At 35.3% G+C, this 24,206-nt stretch overlaps 1 protein-coding gene across 1 annotated transcript in view; it reads left to right on the top strand.

Annotated features, from left to right (window-relative positions):
• Positions 1 to 1,047: 1,047 nt before the first annotated feature.
• Positions 1,048 to 24,206, top strand: part of LOC117333542 (mucin-5AC-like) — a 69,497-nt gene continuing 46,338 nt past the window's right edge. Inside the window, exons 1-2 of the mRNA XM_033892877.1 lie at positions 1,048 to 1,407; positions 2,128 to 2,246. Coding sequence (XP_033748768.1) covers positions 2,216 to 2,246 — 31 coding nt within the window. The 5' untranslated portion in view covers positions 1,048 to 1,407; positions 2,128 to 2,215. The remainder of the gene's footprint in view (positions 1,408 to 2,127; positions 2,247 to 24,206) is intronic.

Below are 24,206 nucleotides of genomic sequence, written 5' to 3'. Positions count from 1 at the left end.
CTGTGAACCGTTTTGGTTTGGTGCTGACCCTGTCTTTTATTTGTGTATTGACGCTGGGACCATGATAGCCATTACTTCATTGTAGGTTTTATTTATATAGTCTGATAACCCACGCTACATGGTGGACAACCACTGTCATACATTAGCAACACCATAATAGTTTTCACAAAACAAATCTCTCATGGCCACTGAATCATGAATTGGTTCAGTCACCATACGCATATCTCCACTTCGAGTTGTCCTAGAGCCTTAGAACATAAAAGTTGGTCATATCTGGTGATGAATGGTCTCACAATACAACTAGGGTAAAGGCTTACTTGCAGTTGTTTGTAATGAAAAAGGGAGGTCCAGTAAGTATATTTATAGTTTATTACATTTTTACCGGTGAAATGTTAAAAAAAATTCATTCTATGAAAGTGATATTTTTCAAATAAAATGTAATAAACGTAATATCTAACAGTATCTTCAGTAATACAAAACATATATTTCACTCATGCGGCATATACATATATATATATCATCCGTGCTACTCGCTATATTAGCCGCATTCGTGAAATATATATGGTATTACTGAATATACTATTAGATATCCTCTATTTATTTTGAGCTAAATGTCAATGTCCTTCAGTTTTCGCCACAACAGAAAATGAAGGTTTAATCTAAATACATTTACTGTTTTTATAGTTTACCATTGTATATAGTAGTGTATCAGTACCGGGCAGCACGTGACCCGGGAACATTTTCATATGATAGGGTACTCTCTACTACTAAGCTACTTAAGGATAATTCCTTCTGGCCCAAGGTAGTAGTAAGACTCGATACAAACTTGTTATATAACTATCTCGTATGCATGTTCATCGTATCAACAAACAAAAACTAGTTCTTTCAAAAGAAATTATATAGAACATCGTCATATTACTAACATTAATCCACGAAACATCGTCACTGAGATTACGCTATGTATTTCTAAGACATTCTCACAGTTGGAATTTCGGATTCCTTCTGATAACCAAACACCTCACCTTTCTACCTAACACGTAGACAGGTATTAGTGAGAGCTGGGCTCGCCGGTCGTGTACTGAGAGGGTAGACCATTTTCACGATGACGTTGTAAATACAGGTCGGTTACGCCCGGTGAATATTAATACGCTGTTCTACTCACTGAAGTGTTACCTACTGTAAAGACGGGGCATTATTAGATCTTACATACTAGGTCACATATGTAGCTGGGAGGTATATGTGCTTGGATTTGCGGTAAATTGTTTAAAACAATCCATTCCATCGTGACTGTAACATTCCGGTGACGCAACTCCATGTTCCTGACGACGTAAGACCGCGTGCTGACACGTGCGTTAACTGGATGCTGTAAGTGGCACATCTTCATTAGCTGCATACAGCAATTTACAGGTGAGACAACTTGCATCATTTCACACGTGTTGGAGATATTATGGGAATTACTTTGAAATGTTGAAAAAATAATTACTTTTGACTTTTTCAAAAATTATGAAAATATTACACAGATATGAACATTTAAATAGCGATCGATAGATTTTATAAAGAACCGTATTTTTTACCGGCGTCAATGTACTTTCTGAGAGGGGACAAATTTACAAGTACAAAGAAGGAAAACAGGTTTTTTTGTTGAGTAGAAAGTTTATTTTGTTTTATAAATCAGCCATGCTGTGAATGTGGTATTTATCACACGGGGCGTTTATATAAACTATCCAATTGTTAAATGGGATTTCCAAATGACTACGGGGATAGCTGTCAACACCAGACGACAATACCTTAATCGTGAAAAGGACTAATCGTATTGACAGGAGCTCATACAAAGAGTAAACTTTTCACATATATAATGAATAGAATGTATTAAGGATCCCGTAATTGAATAAGTATCAAAACTTCCACAAAATGTCATGTTTATAAACTTTGGAATACTGTGTAACAACAACGTCACAGTAGATTTAATTGATGGAATGCAGATTGATGAGTGCGTATGTTATTAAGTCAATTTCATTGATAAATACACATTACTGGCATAGTGTTGGAGAATACGATATTGATAAGACAACAATATATTTAAGGAAAAGTTTCGAGTTAGTCTTAATCAAAAGTTTAAAATTTCAGAATTTTCGATGGAGTTATTAACACGGAAGTAACGAAAATCACCCTGTGATGAAGAAGATTTTCGCCAGTCTGTTTACTGGACACAGGAATGATGTTATTCAGGGAGTTCATCGTAACAGGTGGGTACATTAAAACGGACTGCTTTACTCACATCGTAACAGGTGGGTACATTAAAACGGACTGCTTTACTCACATCATAACAGATGAGTACATTAAAACGGACTGCGTTACTCACATCATAACAGATGAGTACATTAAAACGGACGGCGTTACTCACATCATAACAGATGAGTACATTAAAACGGACTGCGTTACTCACATCATAACAGATGAGTACATTAAAACGGACTGCGTTACTCACATCATAACAGATGAGTACATTAAAACGGACTGCGTTACTCACATTAGCATATTGTGGACAAAAGTTGTCCCGACAGTTAGTAAACGATCTGTCATTACTAGTCTTCACCGTATGTAAAATGTTGACTACTTTATGATGATAATTTTGAACTGTGTTCAATAGTATACAATTAAATGCGCTATTGTTATTGCACGTGAGCACATAAGATACGTAAGCATCCCATCAGATCTAACTTCTCATCATTGTATTGTATCTTCATAATAAACTGATACCAAAATACAGAATGTTGCTAAGTGAGAAGGCATCGGAATGAAACATCATTTGACACTGTATCATCCAAACTTCCTGTTAGAGGTCTGTAAAGGTGTTTCGAGTAACTCTCGACATGGCATGATTTCACGGTGTAAAATGTTATAACGTTAAAACGTAAGAATTGCGAGGTGAAGAAACGAGGTTTAGTTCTGTACAACCATAGACTGGTTTTCAAACAAATGAATTCTTTCAATAAATTTACAAGAATAACACCTCCCCTGTTTACCACGCGAAGAAATTTATTATTGAGATTTGTTTGATTCCCAGAACAATGTAGCCTATACCAGGTGACACCCAGTGAAATGTACATTTGTATAACGATCGTCAGAAAAATAAACAAGGTTTCCTTTTCTCAATGCTTGACCAGTAACCTAAAGACCACTTGGCGGAGAGTGGTGTACCCAGGTTTAACAAACAGTATTGACCAGTTTTTTTTCAACAGCGCACCTGCTCTTAACAATGCATTTATACTTACCATATATATGGTTTAATTAATGAGTTAACGGCAATGTTCAATTCAGTATAACATATATTCAAGGAATAAAACACCCGTTTATCCTAAAGTGGTATTCATTGTTACAGTTATGACGTCATACCTGTGATGATGTGAACTTTCAGGATAGAATACTGATGAGGAGTTGGTAAGGTTTACATATACCGGTATTATATCCTTTTAATTCATGTATTCTTACATGTACGTGTGGTACTGTAAAAGAAGGAGACGGTGTTAAATAACCGTGTCTAGTATAAGGTAATATCTAAACTCAAGCTGTTTACGTAACCCAATATATTCTTTGTCAAACTGCCAATGGACGAAAGTTACGGTCACCAAAAACTAATATACAACATTCTACAGAGACGCCTCACACACAAGGATACTCTATGACCAGGTGTTACAAAAGTATAGACGTCTTCCGCTTAGTCGGTTACACCGTCTAGGTCAAATCGATGACACCCGCTGTACAAATGTAGGTCAAATGGATGACACCCGTCGTACAAATGTAGGTCAAATCGACCACACCCGCCATACAAATGTAGGTCAAATCGACGACACCCGTCGTACAAATGTAGGTCAAATCGGTGAACGTAGACATTTTGATTCCATATATCTATATATTGACCAAGTGTTTGTACCCTAGTTCATCCAGTCCATCGTGTATATACTGACCCAGTGTTTGTACCCTAGTCCACCAGTCCGTCGTGTATATATTGACCGAGTGTTTGTACCCTAGTCCGTCAGTCCATCGTGTATATACTGACCCAGTGTTTGTACCCTAGTCCACCAGTCCGTCGTGTATATATTGACCCAGTGTTTGTACCCTAGTCCGTCAGTCCATCGTGTATATATTGACCCAGTGTTTGTACCCTAGTCCGTCAGTCCATCGTGTATATATTGACCCAGCGTTTGTACCCTAGTCCGTCAGTCCATCGTGTATATATTGACCCAGTGTTTGTACCCTAGTCCACCAGTCCATCGTGTATATATTGACCGAGTGTTTGTACCCTAGTCCGTCGTGTATATATTGACCGAGTGTTTGTACCCTAGTCCACCAGTCCGTCGTGTATATATTGACCGAGTGTTTGTACCCTAGTCCGTCAGTCCATCGTGTATATACTGACCCAGTGTTTGTACCCTAGTCCACCAGTCCATCGTGTATATATTGACCCAGTGTTTGTACCCTAGTCCATCAGTCCGTCGTGTATATATTGACCCAGTGTTTGTACCCTAGTCCGCCAGTCCATCGTGTATATATTGACCCAGTGTTTGTACCCTAGTCCACCAGTCTGTCGTGTATATATTGACCGAGTGTTTGTACCCTAGTCCACCAGTCCATCGTGTATATATTGACCCAGTGTTTGTACCCTAGTCCGCCAGTCCATCGTGTATATATTGACCCAGTGTTTGTACCCTAGTCCGTCAGTCCGTCGTGTATATATTGACCGAGTGTTTGTACCCTAGTCCACCAGTCCGTCGTGTATATATTGACCGAGTGTTTGTACCCTAGTCCGTCGTGTATATATTGACCGAGTGTTTGTACCCTAGTCCGTCGTGTATATATTGACCGAGTGTTTGTACCCTAGTCCGTCGTGTATATATTGACCGAGTGTTTGTACCCTAGTCCGTCGTGTATATATTGACCCAGTGTTTGTACCCCAGTCCACCAGTCCACCGTGTATATATTGACCGAGTGTTTGTACCCTAGTGCACCAGTCTGTCGTCTATATATTGACCCAGTGTTTGTACCCTAGTCCGTCAGTCCATCGTGTATATATTGACCCAGTGTTTGTACCCTAGTCCATCATTCCGTCGTGTATATATTGACCGAGTGTTTGTACCCTAGTCCACCAGTCCGTCGTGTATATATTGACCGAGTGTTTGTACCCTAGTCCATCATTCCGTCGTGTATATATTGACCCAGTGTTTGTACCCTAGTCCACCAGGCCGTCGTGTATATATTGACCCAGTGTTTGTACCCTAGTCCATCAGTCCGTCGTGTATATATTGACCCAGTGTTTGTACCCTAGTCCATCAGTCCGTCGTGTATATATTAACCGAGTGTTTGTACCCTAGTCCACCAGTCCGTCGTGTATATATTGACCCAGTGTTTGTACCCTAGTCCATCATTCCGTCGTGTATATATTGACCCAGTGTTTGTACCCTAGTCCATCATTCCGTCGTGTATGTACTGACCCAGTGTTTGTACCCTAGTCCACCAGTCTGTCGTGTATCAAAGTTGAAAAGTTAATTTTACCACAGCATGACTCTAGGTAGTTTCAAAGCGATCTTACCCTTGATGATGTTTCACCATGCTATATTAATGTTACGGCCTCGCCAGTATTGCATCGTGTAAACCGCCTCACCTATTATTCAGGAACAATTTATTTAGGTTAGTCAGGCAGGCTAACACAGACAGGTTGCACTTTGAAAGCCGATTTAAGTGGTGTATGTTTCAGGCATCTAGATTGAAATACTCATTTAGTGTTAAGGGTTGGGTGTTTTAAAAGGTTTCAACCTACTTGTTTGACGTACATATCAACTGTCATTTTATAGCTTAGTACTGGCTCTCAGGAGTAAAAGTAATGCGTTACTCGACCTTGTCACATATAAACTGCTGATTTACTTGCCGATGCCTATTCATTCACAGCCCGAACTCTTTTCAACAAATAGCATGGTATTGAAAGACGTAAAATGTTAAATTACTTTGATTGGCTTATTCTGGTTCACTCATACATCAGGGCTGATATCAAACTTTTAACATTTTATTATCATTATTTAGTTCTTTTCAAGTTTAAAATAAAAATACAATATCATGTTCTGTCTTTATTCCTGAGATTGAAAAGAAACTTAAAATATTGATATCTTTATTAATTAGCTAAGTATTGGTTTTCCGTGAGAGTCCAATGCCTAACGTCTGTTAGCGATATGTCATCACAGCCTTTTAATTACTAAGGTATCTATCGCCATCGTTTGTGTCTCCTTCGGTCACTATCGGCCATCTTTTGTGTCGATGATAATTGTTTCTTGTTTACTTCTCTGGGAAGAGTATAGGTAAATCAAGTACACCTGATGCTTTTTTTTCGGTTGACCTGTTGTGACATTTAAATTAAAAACTGATTTATGTCTTTTATGTTTGAATTTGTTTATAATCATTCAAATGTGTTGTCAGACACCGTTTATATTAAGCATTGATAACTTTAAACTTTTTGTTTCCTTTTTATACCAAAGTTTATCGTGTGAAGTTTTTCCCTGATAGCCTTCCCTGGTAAGGATTTTTCGGTCTTGTTTGAATTTATATTGGGTTATTTCTATAGTATAGTTTGAAAATTGCCAATTTGCTTAAAAAATATTTGGTGTCCCTAAGAATGTGTCATCATTCGTCATAAAGGCACATCAGTCTTACTCGAGCCTGAAATAGACATAAATCTTTACTATGATCACGCGATAAACATTTACTACTGACTCAGGGGACTGTTGTCTATTTGATCGGCATTTCGAAAATTGGGTCAAATAAGTCATTGTAGAATACATTTGTAAATCAACGAACGGAATGAGTGGTGAAGACTTAACGAGGTTAGTAAACTTATTAATGTCTTATGATTAAACGTCATTAATAAACACAGCCTCAATTAACGCTTGGATGGAAAAACGATTCCGGATGTTAACATCTATAATACAGTTTATGTTCTAGCATGATTTATCATAAATTTTAAACCTTGGCGTGGTGAATATATCTTATTAAACGGAGATACACAACCAGTCGAATTCAGAAAAAAAATTATTAAAATCATTTAAAAACACCATTTGTACAGAAAGCACCTAGGCAGCATTGAAGTAAAAACTAGGAAAATGGAAATGGTTCCGTCCGTTGATAAACGTCTTGACAAGCTCATTTAATAGGATTTATTAGGACGTTATTATTATAATAGTGCCTCTATGTCATATCAGAAATAACACATATATTTAATAAACACTTCTGGTGATTGAACAGCAGTTAGTCAGATGATTAAATTTCAGTTCAAGATGTTTCCAGTGATTGTCCAAATTAATATCAAAGTCTTTAATTGTTACCGCCTGGATTATTACAGCTCCGTGAAGACTGTTCTGAGACTCAGTAGTTCTGAAGCAAACGAGTTCTTTCGAATGTCCAATTTTACAAAGTTTCTTTTTCAGTTTCTGTTTGTTACCTCTCGTTCTGGATTCTGTATCCTGATTAAAATAGTTTTTCGTGACTTTATCATCATGGAATGTGTTCATAATCTTGAATACATTCATGATATCTCCTATGGTGGCTCGTTAGGGTCATATATCAAATCTCGAATGATCCTTAGGTGGAAAACGCGAGAATGCGAACACGTCACAGCGAGGGAGCAAAATCGCGACGGTGAGAGTGCGAGACCAATATCTCATTTTCGTCTATCACCGATATATACCTTGCAATATCTCATTTTCGCAATCTCGCCTTCGAGTTTTTGCATTCGTGCGTTTCCGCTCTTCCGCATTTTTGCGTTTTCGCATTCTCGCCGTCGCGTTTTTGTATTCTCGCGTTTTCCATCTAAGGTCGAGAATGTGAGATTTGACATTTGACCCTAACGAGCCACCATGATCTCCCCAATCTGCGATATTACAATGTAGAAACTCCTAGACGCCCGTGACCTAGTTTTACATGACGGTGGTCTCCGTGACCTAGTTTTACAGGACGGTTACCTTGCAGGAACACCTGGACCCAGTTGTTCAAAAGTTGATTAGGCTAATCACGGTTAAACAACAATTCTAAAAACCCTGATAAAATTATGTCTGGTAAAACCAATTCGACAAAATTTTATGAAACTATAACACCCATCAGTCCCTCCTATAAGTCCGTGTTAATGATTACATACACACGGATTTACAAGTAAAGGTGGATGAGAATTTCACTAATGACGGAGCTAATCATATTTTGAACAACTGGGCCAAGGGCGTATTGTCCTTGTACCGTTCGAAATAGTTTCCGTAAAAGTCTATCATTCTTGTTCGTATTTTGGTTTTGTTTTGTGATTTTGTCTTCTTATTGATATCGTACTTCTCCCGAATCTTTTGTTGAAATCAGTATCAATTTTTCACTAAGAACGTATCGTTTTAAAAAATGTATTTGTTAAGATATTGCGAATATAGCAGATAACTTGTATATGTTCAATGTCTTTGCTAATGAAGCAGGTACGTACAATTTTATTTTTGAGATTAAAGCTGTTACGCCTGCTTAGTTTACATAGTGAGAATGGTACACTGTATGTGTATGTTTTTGAGTATCCTGATTGTACAGTTGGTTTTGTATAGACAGGGCCGAGTGATTTTAATCCCCACCCTCTCCGTCTATTATTACCATTCCCAAATACACCAAAATCAAATCGAATGTAAGCAAGGCTTCCAGGTCAGTGATATAGTTCATGACCGTATGTACTACACTGACCCTGTGTAATATGGAGTAGTATACACTGGTCACCCGCTAGGAACTTCGCATGAGTTGAAACAGATCGACACCCGCACACATATCTTTATTTGTAAAGAAAATATTGTCATGGTGTCTTGAATACATATTTTGCTATACATGTTTTATTATTGTGCCAAAAGAAAAGTAAACTGAAATTGCCAGATGGGTTTCACATTTAAACCCTTAATGAAAAATTACATCGGATTTGATCTCCGAAAGACACCATTCTGTGAACATACAAAAGATCAAACTTCAGTTGACCAATAAAAATCCAACCTTCCGACGGTCCGGCGTAATTGTATCTCCCAATGTCACTATTATACGCGCATATTTACACGTGTAAGCTATATTTGATTAAACAATGACGGATTAGTGTCAACATTGATAAGAAGACGCCATTCGAACAATATGGAAATGCACATTGTCCTTTAGTTGCGTCTTCTTGTACATGTTCTATTGTATTATATAAGAGAGCGTGTTACTGACATGTAATGTCAGTATAACATGTCAATATAACTAGGTTAGGTAGTTGTCAGTATAACATGTCAGTATAACTAGGTTAGGTAGTTGTCAGTATTACATGTCTATATAGCTAGGTTAGGTAGTTGTCAGTATAACATGTCTATAAAACTAGGTTAGGTAGTTGTCAGTATTACATGTCTATATAACTAGGTTAGGTAGATGTCTGTATAACATGTCTATATAACTAGGTTAGGTAGTTGTCATTATAACATGTCTATATGACTAGGTTAGGTAGTTGTCAGTATAACATGTCTATATAACTAGGTAAGGTAGTTGTCAGTGTAACATGTATATATAACTAGGTTAGGTAGTTGTCAGTATAACATGTCTATATAACTAGGTTAGGTAGTTGTCAGTATAACATGTCTATATAACTAGGTTAGGTAGTTGTCTGTATAACATGGCTATATAACTAGGTTAGGTAGTTGTCAGTATAACATATCTATATAACTAGTTTAGGTAGTTGTCAGTATAACATGTCTATATAACTAGGTTAGGTAGTTGTCAGTATTACATGTCTGTATAACTAGGTTAAGTAGTTGTCAGTATTACATGTCTGTATAACTAGGTTAGGTAGTTGTCAGTATAACATATCTATATAACTAGGTTAGGTAATTGCCAGTATAACATGTCTATATAACTAGGTTAGGTAGTTGTCAGTATAACATGTCTATATAACTAGGTTAGGTAGTTGTCAGTATTACATGTCTGTATAACTAGGTTAGGTAGTTGTCAGTATAACATATCTATATAACTAGGTTAGGTAGTTGTCAGTATAACATGTTTATATAACTAGGTTAGGTAGTTGTCAGTATAACATGTCTATATAACTAGGTTAGGTAGTGGTCGGTATAACATGGCTGTATAACTAGGTTAGGTAGTTGTCAGTATAACATGTCTGTATAACTAGGTTAGGTAGTTGTCAGTATAACATGTCTATATAACTAGGTTAGGTAGTTGTCAGTATAACATGTCTATATAACTAGGTTAGGTAGTTGTCAGTATAACATGTCTATATAACTAGGTTAGGTAGTTGTCAGTATAACATGTCTATATAACTAGGTTAGGTAGTTGTCAGTATAACATGTCTGTATAACTAGGTTAGGTAGTTGTCTGTATAATATGTCTATATAACTAGGTTATGTAGTTGTCAGTATAACATGTCTATATAACTAGGTTAGGTAGTTGTCAGTATAACATGTCTATATAACTAGGTTAGGTAGTTGTCAGTATAACATGTCTATATAACTAGGTTAGATAGTTGTCAGTATAACATGTCTATATAACTAGGTTAGGTAGTTGTCAGTATAACATGTCTATATAACTAGGTTAGGTAGTTGTCAGTATAACATGTCTATATAACTAGGTTATGTAGTTATCAGTATAACATGTCTATATAACTAGGTTAGGTAGTTGTCTGTATAACATGGCTATATAACTAGGTTAGGTAGTTGTCAGTATAACATGTCTATATAACTAGGTTAGGTAGTTGTCAGTATAACATGTCTTTATAACTAGGTTAGGTAGTTGTCAGTATACATGTCTATATTACTAAGTTAGGTAGTTGTCAGTATAACATGGCTATATAACTAGGTTAGGTAGTTGTCAGTATAACATGTCTATATAACTAGGTTAGGTAGTTGTCAGTATAACATGTCTATATAACTAGGTAAGGAACTTGTCAGTATAACATGTATATATGACTAGGTTAGGTAGTTGTCAGTATAACATGTCTATATAACTAGGTTCGGTAGTTGTCAGTATAACATGTCCATATAACTAGGTTAGGTAGTTGTCAGTATAACATGTCTATATAACTAGGTTAGGTAGTTGTCAGTATGACATGTCTATATAACTAGGTTAGGTAGTTGTCTATAACATGTCTATATGGTTAGGTTAGGTAGTTGTCAGTATAACATGTCTGTATGGCTAAGTTAGGTAGTTGTCAGTATAACATGTCTATATAACTAGGTTAGGTAGTTGTCTGTATAACATGTCTATATAACTAGGTTTGGTAGTTGTCAGTATAACATGTCTATATAACTAGGTTAGGTAGTTGTCAGTATAACATGTCTGTATGGCTAAGTTAGGTAGTTGTCAGTATAACATGTCTATATAACTAGGTTAGGTAGTTGTCAGTATAACATGTCTATATAACTAGGTTAGGTAGTTGTCAGTATAACATGTCTATATAACTAGGTTAGGTAGTTGTCAGTATAACATGTCTATATAACTAGGTTAGGTAGATGTCTGTATAACATGTCTATATAACTAGGTTAGGTAGTTGTCAGCATAACATGTCTGTATGGCTAGGTTAGGTAGTTGTCAGTATAACATGTCTATATAACTAGGTTAGGTAGATGTCTGTATAACATGTCTATATGGCTAGGTTAGGTAGTTGTCAGTATAACATGTCTATATAACTAGGTTATGTAGTTGTCAGTATAACATGTCTATATAACTTGGTTAGGTAGTTGTCAGTATAACATGTCTATATAACTAGGTTAGGTAGATGTCTGTATAACATGTCTATATAACTAGGTTAGGTAGTTGTCAGTATAACATGTCTATATGGCTAGGTTAGGTAGTTGTCAGTATAACATGTCTATATAACTAGGTTAGGTAGTTGTCAGTATAACATGTCTATATGGCTAGGTTAGGTAGTTGTCAGTATAACATGTCTATATAACTAGGTTAGGTAGTTGTCAGTATAACATGTTTATATAACTAGGTTAGGTAGTTGTCAGTATAACATGTCTATATGACTAGGTTAGGTAGTTGTCAGTATAACATGTCTATATAACTAGGTTAGGTAGTTGTCAGTATAACATGTCTATATAACTAGGTTAGATAGTTGTCAGTATAACATGTCTATATAACTAGGAGAGAGTGCGCATGCCTGGGCCTGGGTAGTCCATTGTCCAGAGCTCCAACGAAAAACTATTTTTTACGCACTATTATTGAATTTTGTGAAATATTTTACTAGTGGAAATCTTCATAAGTGGACACTTTATCAGACTGTGTATCTTCTACTTTCGTGTGTATCACAGAAATGTGTCTTTTTGGACTATGGAGATAGGGCAATGATTTGAAAGCTACCCAGTGACTACTGTTCACAGTACATGTATACTATTATAACTTACCTGGACTTATTTATTGAATGTGCTTCCTGATATATTATATACATTTGTACACCTGAGGAAACATGGCAACCCAAAGGAAATACAGCACGGGAGGATCGTCCGGAGTCAAGACCAGGGGAACTGGTTGGGAAAAAAATATTGATGAGAGACTTGAGGAAATTACGACTTTGTTATCGACTCTCATAACAAAGTCTGATTTCGATACTAAAATGAAGAGACTCCGAGATACTATCAGAGAGGAAAACAGGGAATTGGCCGATGAACTCAGGGGTCGTGTGTTCGAATTGGAAACGGAGAATGAGAGTCTCCGACAGACAATAGGAAACCTGGAGGCACAAGTGATTGATCTGCGGTGTTCCAAGGACGATAACATATCTCGTCACAACGACCTGGAACAACATGGTCGCAAGAATTCAATCAGAATTCGCGGTTTGGAAGACACGTCTGAGTCTGAGACAACTGAAGACTGCGTGGATAAAATTGTGAACTTTGTTTCTACCAAACTCAATGTCCCTATTACGAGTTGTGACATTGACATAGCTCACCGCCTCGGGAAATTTAACCGGGATAGACCTCGGAATGTGATCGTGAAGTTCACGCATCGTCGGAAGAAAATCCAGATCGTGAAAGCCCGTTCCAAGCTGAAGAGGACCAGGTACACGATATTCGAAGATCTTACCAAGATGAACCAACAGATCTTAAAGGACGCCTATAGACTTAAATGTGTTAAGAACTCGTACAGCACAGATGGCAAGTTATTCGCTATACTGACCGATGGTAGAAAAAGACGTCTTCACGTTGGTACCCCTCTCACGGACAGTTTTCTCATGGACGAATCAAACTTTGTGTAAATATTAAGGATATACTTACTCGGTAATGGACTAGGCACGGCGGTGCCGCCAGGAGCTTTTTTATCCTGGTTTTACCGAGACAATACATGTACAGTGTTTGGACAGTGTTTTTATGTGTCCGTGTTTGTGTCAAATTCACTGGATAATTTATGGTGAATCGCGAATTATTCTGTGTATGTGTATAGATTGGGATATAATTTTCTAAAATTCCGGTAAGTCATATCAGAAAAATACTAATTTTATATCTCTGGTCATATATTCTTGTTAATAGCAATTTACATGTATACTGTACATATATTTGTGACTTATGCGGCTGGTGCTAATTGTGATCTACTCGCTATAATGTTAAACTCATCCTGTATAGGATGAACAAGGTACGACTACGTAATATTATATAATTATACAGCTAATTACGTAGAAAAAAATCCAATAGCCTACATTTATGTTGTGGAATATTGTATGCACAAATGTATATGTACGGTATGCATGCTTTTGATACATGCAAATATATCATATCAGCTTGAATAAATAAAAGGTCTGTTATCATCTCTTTAATTATTCAGAGTTAAAGTCCAATAAGTAAGGTAATACTAATTTTATTATCGTTCTATATGGTTTCCCGCCTTATTTTCCGGAATATTAACGGGTTTGATTTATCCTTAGTATACTACTTTCGGTGTGTAATTTACTTCCGGTGATCATGATAAAGCATGGAATGCAAGTGTGCGGATGTCAGACTGGAATGTGTTTGTACTGTGGACGGTAGTGGTTTGTTTAGGTAATGACCACTTTAATGTTATATTTTATATTATCTTTTCTTCTTTTTCTCATTTATTCCCTTATCTCTTTTCTAACGCTCTTTACTTCGGGGGTGGAACTAGATCATATGTTCATATTAAGATATAAATATGACACAAATACAATTTTTGTCAGCTAATACTCAGGGCCTAGGAGACAAAATTAAACGTAGGGATGTTTTTTCTTATTTAAGGTCGACTAATAGTAATGTTTTCTGCTTGCAAGATACACATTTTAGTGAAGAACAGGAAAAAATTATTAGAAGTGAATGGGGTTTCCAATGTTATTTTAATTCTTTTAAATCGAATTCTAGGGGTGTTGCTATTCTTTTTAAAAATAATTTTGAATTTAAAGTGCACAAAGAAAAGAAAGACGATACTGGCAATTTCCTAGCATTAGATATTGAGATTGAAAAATTTAAAATCACACTTATAAATTTATATGGTCCAAATAAGGATAACCCGGTTTTCTATGACACTCTTGTTGAAACGATTGAAAGTTTTGCTAATAGATATACCATTATTTGTGGAGATTTTAACCTGGTTCTTAATCCTAAGACTGACTATGATAAAAACTACAAGCATGTTAACAATCCTAAAGCTAGAGAAAAAATTTTGGAGATCATGGACAACCTTTCACTGGTAGATATTTTTAGAGAACAGAATGAAGATGTAAGACGATATACATGGAGGAAAAGCAACCCACTCAAACAGGCCCGATTAGACTTCTTTTTGATTTCTGAAAACTTCATTTCTAGTACTGAAAAATCCAAAATAGAACCAGGTTATAGATCTGACCACTCTTTTCCAACATTAGCTTTGAAACTAAACGAATTTTTCCCTGGTAAAGGAATTTGGAAATTTAATAATAGTTTATTACAAGAACAAGATTATTTGGATATGGTTAAAACCTGTATAGCTGAGACAAAAGAACAATACTGTACTCCAGTTTATAATTTACATAATTTGATGGATATTCCTGACAGTGAGATTGAGTTTGTTATTGATGATCAACTATTCCTAGAAACTTTACTTTTGCAAATTAGAGGCAAAACAATCTCTTTTTCTTCATTTAGGAAGAAACAACAAAATATTAGGGAAGACAATCTAAGAAAAATAATTCAGGAAATTGAGGAACAAGATGATATAGACACAGTAGAGTTAGAAGTTAAAAAAAGAGAACTACAGGAAATTAGGGATAAAAAAATAAAAGGTAGTTTAGTAAGGTCACGTGCTAAGTGGGTGGAGGAGGGTGAGAAGCCTACTAGATATTTTTTAAATTTAGAGAATAGAAATTTTACATCTAAAATTATACCTAAATTAGAACTAGATAATGGAGATATAGTTACTCAGCAGGCAAATATTTTGGAAGAGGTCAAGAAATTTTATGAAAAATTATACAGTAATAACAATGAAATAGCAGATGTAAATTTGAATGAACTTTTAGAATCATATAACATAAATAAAATTAGTAAACAAGAATCTGACAATCTTGAAGGTCCAATCACATTGATAGAAGCTGGCAAAACTTTAAGAAATATGAAAAATAACAAAAGTCCAGGTATAGATGGCTTTACAGTTGAATTTTTTAAGTGCTTTTGGAAATATTTGGGTAATTTCATCGTTCGATCTATAAATTTAGGTTATAAACAGGGATCTCTTTCTATTTCACAACGACGAGGTATTATTTCTTGCATTCCAAAGGGAGATAAACCCAGACATTTTATAAAAAATTGGAGGCCCATTACTTTGTTAAGTGTTGTGTATAAAATAGCATCAGGTTCAATAGCAAGTAGAATAAAGACAGTGTTGGATAAAATAATTGATAAAGATCAAACAGGGTTTATAGCAGGTAGATATATAGGGGAAAATACCAGACTAGTCTATGATATAATGCAGTATACAGAAGAAAATGATATTCCAGGTATGTTTTTAATGATCGATTTCGAAAAAGCTTTTGATTCAGTGTCCTGGGAATTTGTTGAAAAAGTATTAATGTATTTTGGCTTTGGAAATAGTTTAATAAACTGGGTTAAAACTTTTAATAATAATTTAAGTGCTACTATTAATCAGGGTGGGAATCTGTCTTCTTTCTTCCAAATTAAAAGAGGCTGTCGTCAAGGCGACCCGATCGCCCCCTATATTTTCATCCTCTGTGCAGAAATACTAGCGATAAAACTCCGAAATAATTCAAAAATCAAAGGTATTGATGTTGATAACTGTCCCATACTTTTGTCACAATATGCAGATGATACGTCTCTTGCTCTTGATGGTACAGAACTATCTCTACAGGAATCAATATCCGAACTTAATTTTTATGCAAATATATCTGGATTAAAAATTAGTATTTCTAAAACTCAAGTGGTTTGGATAGGTAGTAAAAAGTTTAGTTCTGACAAATTTCTTCCAGATCTGGGTTTACAGTGGGGAAGGGAAAATTTTACACTTTTGGGAATTGAATTCCATATTAATTTACATGAGATTCCAAAGCTCAATTTCGATAAGAAATTAACTAAGCTTAAATCTCTTATTAGATCATGGAACAGGAGAATTTTAACGCCAATTGGTAGAATTAACATTATTAAATCAATTTTAGTTTCACAATTTAATCATTTATTTATCTCACTACCCAACCCAGATTATAGGTTTATTAGTAAGTTAAATACTATTTTCTTTGAATTTTTATGGAATAGCAAAGTTGACAAAGTTAAAAGAGATGTAATTGTTCAAGACTACATTAATGGTGGTTTAAAAATGATAAATATTAAGGCTTTCATAGACTCTCTTAAGTTAGGTTGGATAAGAAGATTATTTTCTAGCACCTCCAAATGGCAAGCAATTATAAAAACATATGTGAATACTGATATGTTGATACAGTGTGGCTCAGACTATTTACAGCAATGTGAAAAGAAATGTAAAAATTTGTTTTGGATAGATGTTTTGAAAGCATGTAGAAAGTTTGTTACATCAAATGAAGTAAATATAAATATTAATTGTATAAATGCGTATCTGAAGGCACCATTATGGTTTAATGACAAAATTACTATGGACAAAAAGTCTGTTTTTTTCCAAGACTGGTATAAGAAAGGAGTTGTAAATATAAATGATTTGATAAAGGATCATAATGCTGGTACATTTTATACGTTTCAAGATTTTACACAACTGTATCGAATACGGACTAATTTTCTCCAATATCATAGTGTCATTTCAGCTGTAAAAAAGTTCAATCCCAATCCTGTTCTCCCCATGCTGGAAATAACACGTCCATTTATTCCAGTAAACTTTGAATTTTTTTTTAAACATTTCAAAGGGTCAAAACACTTTTATAACATTATGATCAGAAATAATATTGTGCCCTCAGGACAAAGAAAATGGAATTCAATTTTTGATAGAAGCAATATTTACTGGAGTCAGGTTTTCAAACTTCCGTTTATTGTAACTAATAACACAAAATTCCAATGGTTTCAATATAGAATCAATCACCATATTCTTACAACAAACTCTCTTTTATTTAAAACTCGAATGGTGCCATCGCCTTTGTGTACACTGTGTAACTCAGAGATTGAAACCATTATTCATATTTTATGGGAATGTCAGGAGGTTCAAAATCTTCTTCTTAGCTTTGAAACTCTTTTAGATACACTCCTTATTCCTTTTGGTTTTAATAAAGAATCATTTTTATTTGGTCTTCTCACACAAAATGTAAATGGTAAAATTGATAATGAAATTCTCATTGTAATTAAACAGTACATATATAAAATGCGCTGTCTGCACAAGTCCTTAAATTTAAATGCTTTAATAAATACTATACAGGACTATTTTAATATACAAAGATGTGTAGCTTATAGCAAAGGAGGTATGTATAAGGAGAGATTTAGAAACGAATGGCTAAAATGGGAAAAATTAATTAGGTTATAGCTTTCATTTCATAATATATTTAACTGACATGTCTCCTAGGCTCTAAAACACTAAACTGGTCAATAATTTTGCTTTGTTGCTCTGATAATATATTGTGATTTTTCCATCCCCTTTCTCTCCCTTTTTTGTCTATTTATCTTTCTATTTATGTATGTCAATACTGTCTGTATGTCTGTGTCTCTGTTAAGTCTGTCTGTGTCTTTCGGTCTAAGTAGGTTGGTGTTAGTCTATGTATCTGTTTGTCTGTATATGTCTGTCAGTCTTTCTGTATATGTCTGTGTCTCTGTTTAGTCTGTCTGTGTCTTTTTGTCTAAGTAGGTTGGTGTTGTTAGTCTATGTATCTGTCTGTCTGTGTGTATGTCTGTCAGTCTTTCTGTATATGTCTGTGTCTCTGTTTAGTCTGTCTGTATCTTTCTGTCTAAGTAGGTTGGTGTTGGTTTATGTATCTGTCTGTGTGTATGTCTGTCTGTTTGTCTGTACATGGATGAATAGCAGGATAATAGAAACAGAATGTGTGTTTAATATGCATTTTCTTATATATGTATGTATACAATAATATATACAACATGTGTAGTATGTGTGCACTTGTATGGGTATATTTGAGTTGTAGTAGGTGCGGTATGTGGATATGTTTTCATGTAAGTGCTGTGTGTACATGCCAATGGATGGATATCAAAATAGTACATGTATGTGTAGTAAAGCATGTGTGCTCATTGTCATATGCAATAGTTAGTATATGACTATATGTAGTACGTATGAACATGTATATGTGTATAGTGTTGTGTACATGTATGTATATGTACTAGAACATTCATGTGTGTGGGAAGGTGTTTGCGTGGGGTGTGTCATTCTCATTCATCAGAGTTACTTCCCTTCGTTTCATATGTCACTCGGTCAGTACGGTGGTGTAACTTAGCAGACTCTGGGGGGCGAGAATGGGGGTGTGTTGGTGTGTATGTGTGTGTGTAAGCTTGTGCGTAGTAAATTATAATAGAAATACACATCAGTGCTGAAAGGTGTGAATGACCATAAAATGTAGATGTCTTGTGTTTGTTGATAATATATGTTTAACTGAATAAAATATAAATTACAAAAAAAAAATGTCTATATAACTAGGTAAGGTAGTTGTCAGTATAACATGTCTATATGACTAGGTTAGGTAGTTGTCAGTATAACATGTCTATATAACTAGGTTAGGTAGTTGTCAGTATAACACGTCTATATAACTAGGTTAGGTAATTATCAGTATAACATGTCTATATAACTAGGTTAGGTAGTTGTCAGTATAACATGTTTATATAACTAGGTTAGGTAGTTGTCAGTATAACATGTCTATATGACTAGGTTAGGTAGTTGTCAGTATAACATGTCTATATAACTAGGTTAGGTAGTTGTCAGTATAACATGTCTATATAACTAGGTTAGATAGTTGTCAGTATAACATGTCTATATAACTAGGTAAGGTAGTTGTCAGTATAACATGTCTATATGACTAGGTTAGGTAGTTGTCAGTATAACATGTCTATATAACTAGGTTAGGTAGTTGTCAGTATAACACGTCTATATAACTAGGTTAGGTAATTATCAGTATAACATGTCTATATAACTAGGTTAGGTAGTTGTCAGTATAACATGTCTATATAACTAGGTTAGGTAATTGTCAGTATAACATGTCTATATAACTAGGTTAGGTAGTTGTCATAATAACATGTCTATATAACTAGGTTAGGTAGTTGTCAGTATAACATGTCTGTATGACTAGGTTAGGTAGTTGTCAGTATAACATGTCTATATGACTAGGTTAGGTAGTTGTCAGTATAACATGTCTATATGGTTAGGTTAGGTAGTTGTCAGTATAACATGTCTATATGACTAGGTTAGGTAGTTGTCAGTATAACATGTCTATATAACTAGGTTAGGTAGTTGTCAGTATTACATGTCTATATGACTAGGTTAGGTAGTTGTCAGTATAACATGTCTATATGACTAGGTTAGATAGTTGTCAGTATAACATGTCTATATAACTACGTTAGGTAGTTGTCAGTATAACATGTCTATATAACTAAGTTAGGTAGTTGTCAGTATAACATGTCTATATGGCTAAGTTAGGTAGTTGTCAGTATAACATGTCCATATGGCTAAGTTAGGTAGCTGTCAGTATAACATGTCCATATGGCTAAGTTAGGTAGTTGTCAGTATAACATGTCTATATAACTAGGTTAGGTAGTTGTCAGTATTACATGTCTATATAACTAGGTTAGGTAGTTGTCAGTATTACATGTCTATATGGCTAAGTTAGGTAGTTGTCAGTATAACATGTCTGTATGACTAGGTTAGGTAGTTGTCAGTATAACATGTCTATATGACTAGGTTAGGTAGTTGTCAGTATAACATGTCTATATGGTTAGGTTAGGTAGTTGTCAGTATAACATGTCTATATGACTAGGTTAGGTAGTTGTCAGTATAACATGTCTATATAACTAGGTTAGGTAGTTGTCAGTATTACATGTCTATATGACTAGGTTAGGTAGTTGTCAGTATAACATGTCTATATGACTAGGTTAGATAGTTGTCAGTATAACATGTCTATATAACTACGTTAGGTAGTTGTCAGTATAACATGTCTATATAACTAAGTTAGGTAGTTGTCAGTATAACATGTCTATATGGCTAAGTTAGGTAGTTGTCAGTATAACATGTCCATATGGCTAAGTTAGGTAGCTGTCAGTATAACATGTCCATATGGCTAAGTTAGGTAGTTGTCAGTATAACATGTCTATATAACTAGGTTAGGTAGTTGTCAGTATTACATGTCTATATAACTAGGTTAGGTAGTTGTCAGTATTACATGTCTATATGGCTAAGTTAGGTAGTTGTCAGTATTACATGAACATAAATAACTGAGTAGCATATACATGTGACAGGTTAATTTGTTTACCGATCATTTCACTAAACGCCTCAAACACCATGACATTCTAACATGATAAAAGCAAATCGTTATAATTTTCCTGGTTGACTTTTAAGTGACCCGGAAAGAGACGCTTATTTATGATGCACTTTTGGGAATACAGGAAATAAAAAAAAAACTGTGCTAATTTACGCTCCATTATTCTCGTGTCAAACATTCTCATGATTTTTAACATGATGTATGAGCTACATATTCCTCGTGTCAAACATTCTCCAGATGTATGATATGTTGTATTCCCAAAATAGTGATGTAATTATACTGAACCATTCATCTAAACAAACGAATGGATAATAACGTATGAACTAAGTTATTCAGAATAAAAAATGACACAAAAACTACCTAAAAAGGGAAATAAGGCCAATTGTTCCAGAGAGCTATGTGTGGTAATACCTGTCATGTTAATCTAGCTCAAGGTTAATGTCTGCAAAGTGTGAGTCGGGACGGCTTCAAACATATCAAACACCTGTAAATGTTCCTATACAAACAAGACAACTTCCCCACTAATCAGTAACCTTAGTAAACGTAGTTGTCATCACCAACGTTTGGAGCGTTCGTGTTGGGAGTCTGACCGTGAAACTGTTTCTGGTTGGAACCCATCACTGAAATCTTTGGCGGGCTGAAGTTAGCAGCGGATTCGTTATTCGATATCCCGAATCACATATAATAAGAAAAATACTTATATGTAAGTGAATCTCTAATCCACGGCTGAAACGGATTTGTTATTTGAATCCAATCGTCAAAATGTCAATAAAAAGAAACATAATTTAAACCTAAAAAACTGAATCCCCAATCCGCTGCTGGCAGCGGATTCGTTATTCGAATCCCCAATAACGAATAACGAATCCGCTGCTAACTTCAGCCCGCTGAAATCTTTACAGTCGGGATATGCCTTTAAGTACTGAACCAGTCCTGAACTTTAATTTCTACTGCGAGACGGTACTAACTACCAGGAAGGAGCCACGTCTGAATTACGGCAAAGGGGATTATGAAAAGATGAGGGAAACTATCCCTAGGGACTGGAGTGAACTTCTGAATGGCAGTGTTACAGATATGTATAAAAGCTTTACACATGTCATCAAAGATAAGGTAGATTCCTACATACCCGAGAGTAAACCGTCTGGAGATCAGAAACATAAAGTACCATTGAATAAATCCATTCTTCAGAAAATCAACAAGAAACACCGGGCATGGCAACGGTTTATGGAAACCAGAAGTGAAAGCAAACACAAAGAATATGAAAAAATCAGAAATCAACTTAAATGGGAAATAAGAAAGACTAGGAGGGAAATGGAACGAAGCATAGCAGAGAATATCAAATCAAACCCAAAACGATTTTGGAATTATGCTAACTCAACGAGAAAAGTGAGAACAGGGATATCCGACCTCATGGGACTAAACGGAGATGATCAACAAATGGCAGTCAAGGACAGCGATAAAGCCGAGGTCTTAGCTAAGTTTTTCAGCAGTGTTTTTACGCAGGAACCATCTGGAGACCTACCGGAATTTAATACTAGAAGTGTAAATCAACCTTTTGAGGAGGTAATTTGTAATCCATTAGTCGTTGAAAAGATTTTAGCAAATTCAAATGAAAATTTATCGCAGGGGCCAGACAAAATTCACCCGAAAGTTCTTAAGGAATTGAAACATTTTATCAGTACACCCTTAGCCGAGATTTTCAACCGGTCATTGGAGGATGGAAAACTACCTCAAGAATGGAAAGAAGCTAACATCACTGCCATATACAAGAAAGGATCGAAGTCGGACCCAGGGAATTATAGACCTGTCAGCCTCACAAGTATTGTTGTAAAGACCCTAGAGAAGTTAGTTAGAAACAGTATAGTTAATCACATGGATAAGAATAATCTTTTAAGCTCTAAACAATTTGGATTTATTTCGGGACGATCAACCCAACTTCAGTTGCTGAATGTTTTAGAAGATTGGACTGCAATTATAGATAATGAAGGAGAAATAGATGTAATTTATATGGATTTTATGAAGGCATTTGATAAAGTCCCGCATAAACGCCTCTTAAAGAAATTGATAGGATATGGCGTAAGCCAAAAAGTAGTAAATTGGATAGAGGATTTCCTGAGTAATAGATGTCAGCGTGTTATTGTTAATGGTGAGATGTCAGAAACATACCCCGTAATCAGCGGCATCCCGCAAGGCAGTGTAATGGGCGAAATCTTATTTGTAGTATATAAACGATCTTCCTGAAATACCAACATTTTCGTCGCCGCTATTTGCAGATGACACAAAGTTATACAGACGGATTAGGAACGAGGAAGATGTGAGAATCCTCCAGGAGGACCTGGAAAACTCCAAATTTGGTCGAACAAATGGTTACTCCAATTCCACCCCAACAAATGTAAAGTAATATCAATAAAAGCTTCCAAGAAAAGACATTAATATATGAATGGACAGGAAGGAGAGAGGATTCAGCTGGAAAACATCACACACGAAAAGGACATTGGGGTTACCATCGATGAGGACCTGAATTTCAAAACTCACCTGCATAACATTGTAAACAAAGCGAACAGCATAGTTGGACTAATATGAAGATCGTTTGTATATCTTGATGAGTCAATGTTCAAGTTATTATGTAAAGCTCTCGTCAGACCACACCTGGAATACGCGGCAAGTGTATGGAACCCATATCGAGTAGCAGATATCGACCTGATCGAGAACGTTCAAAGAAGGGCATCAAAACTTATTCCGGGACTCAAAAACCTTACATGTGAGGAACGCCTAGAGAGACTAAATCTTCCAACTTTACAACATCGGAGAACTAGAGGGGACACTATCAATGTTTTTAAAATAGTTAAAAAAAACTTTATGATTATAGAGTAACTGAGAACTTTTTCCAAATGGACAGTTCTAGTAGGACGAGAGGTCACTCTGAGAAAATTTTTAAGAAACGTTGTAATCTAGAATTAAGAAAGAATTTCTTCAGTAACAGAATAATAGATGTATGGAATAATTTGCCGCAACATATTATAGATGCAGATACTGTATACAACTTTGAAGTAATGCTAGATAAACACTGGAAAAATATTCATTTTAAAGTTTAACATTTTAGATATATTGAGGAAACATAGCAATTGATATACTGGAAATCAATCATTTATTTATTTTATGTACATATATCGTTGATATGGATATAGAGGCTTCCAGTCTTCATCCATTAATTATCCTAATAAATCCTAATAAAAATAATTGAAACCACTGTAGTTATAAG

This window comes from Pecten maximus, chromosome 8 (genome assembly GCF_902652985.1).
Source record: "Pecten maximus chromosome 8, xPecMax1.1, whole genome shotgun sequence".
Lineage (NCBI taxonomy): Eukaryota > Metazoa > Mollusca > Bivalvia > Pectinida > Pectinidae > Pecten > Pecten maximus.
Note: the sequence above shows the minus strand (reverse complement) of the source record. Positions and strands in the feature narration are given on the sequence as shown.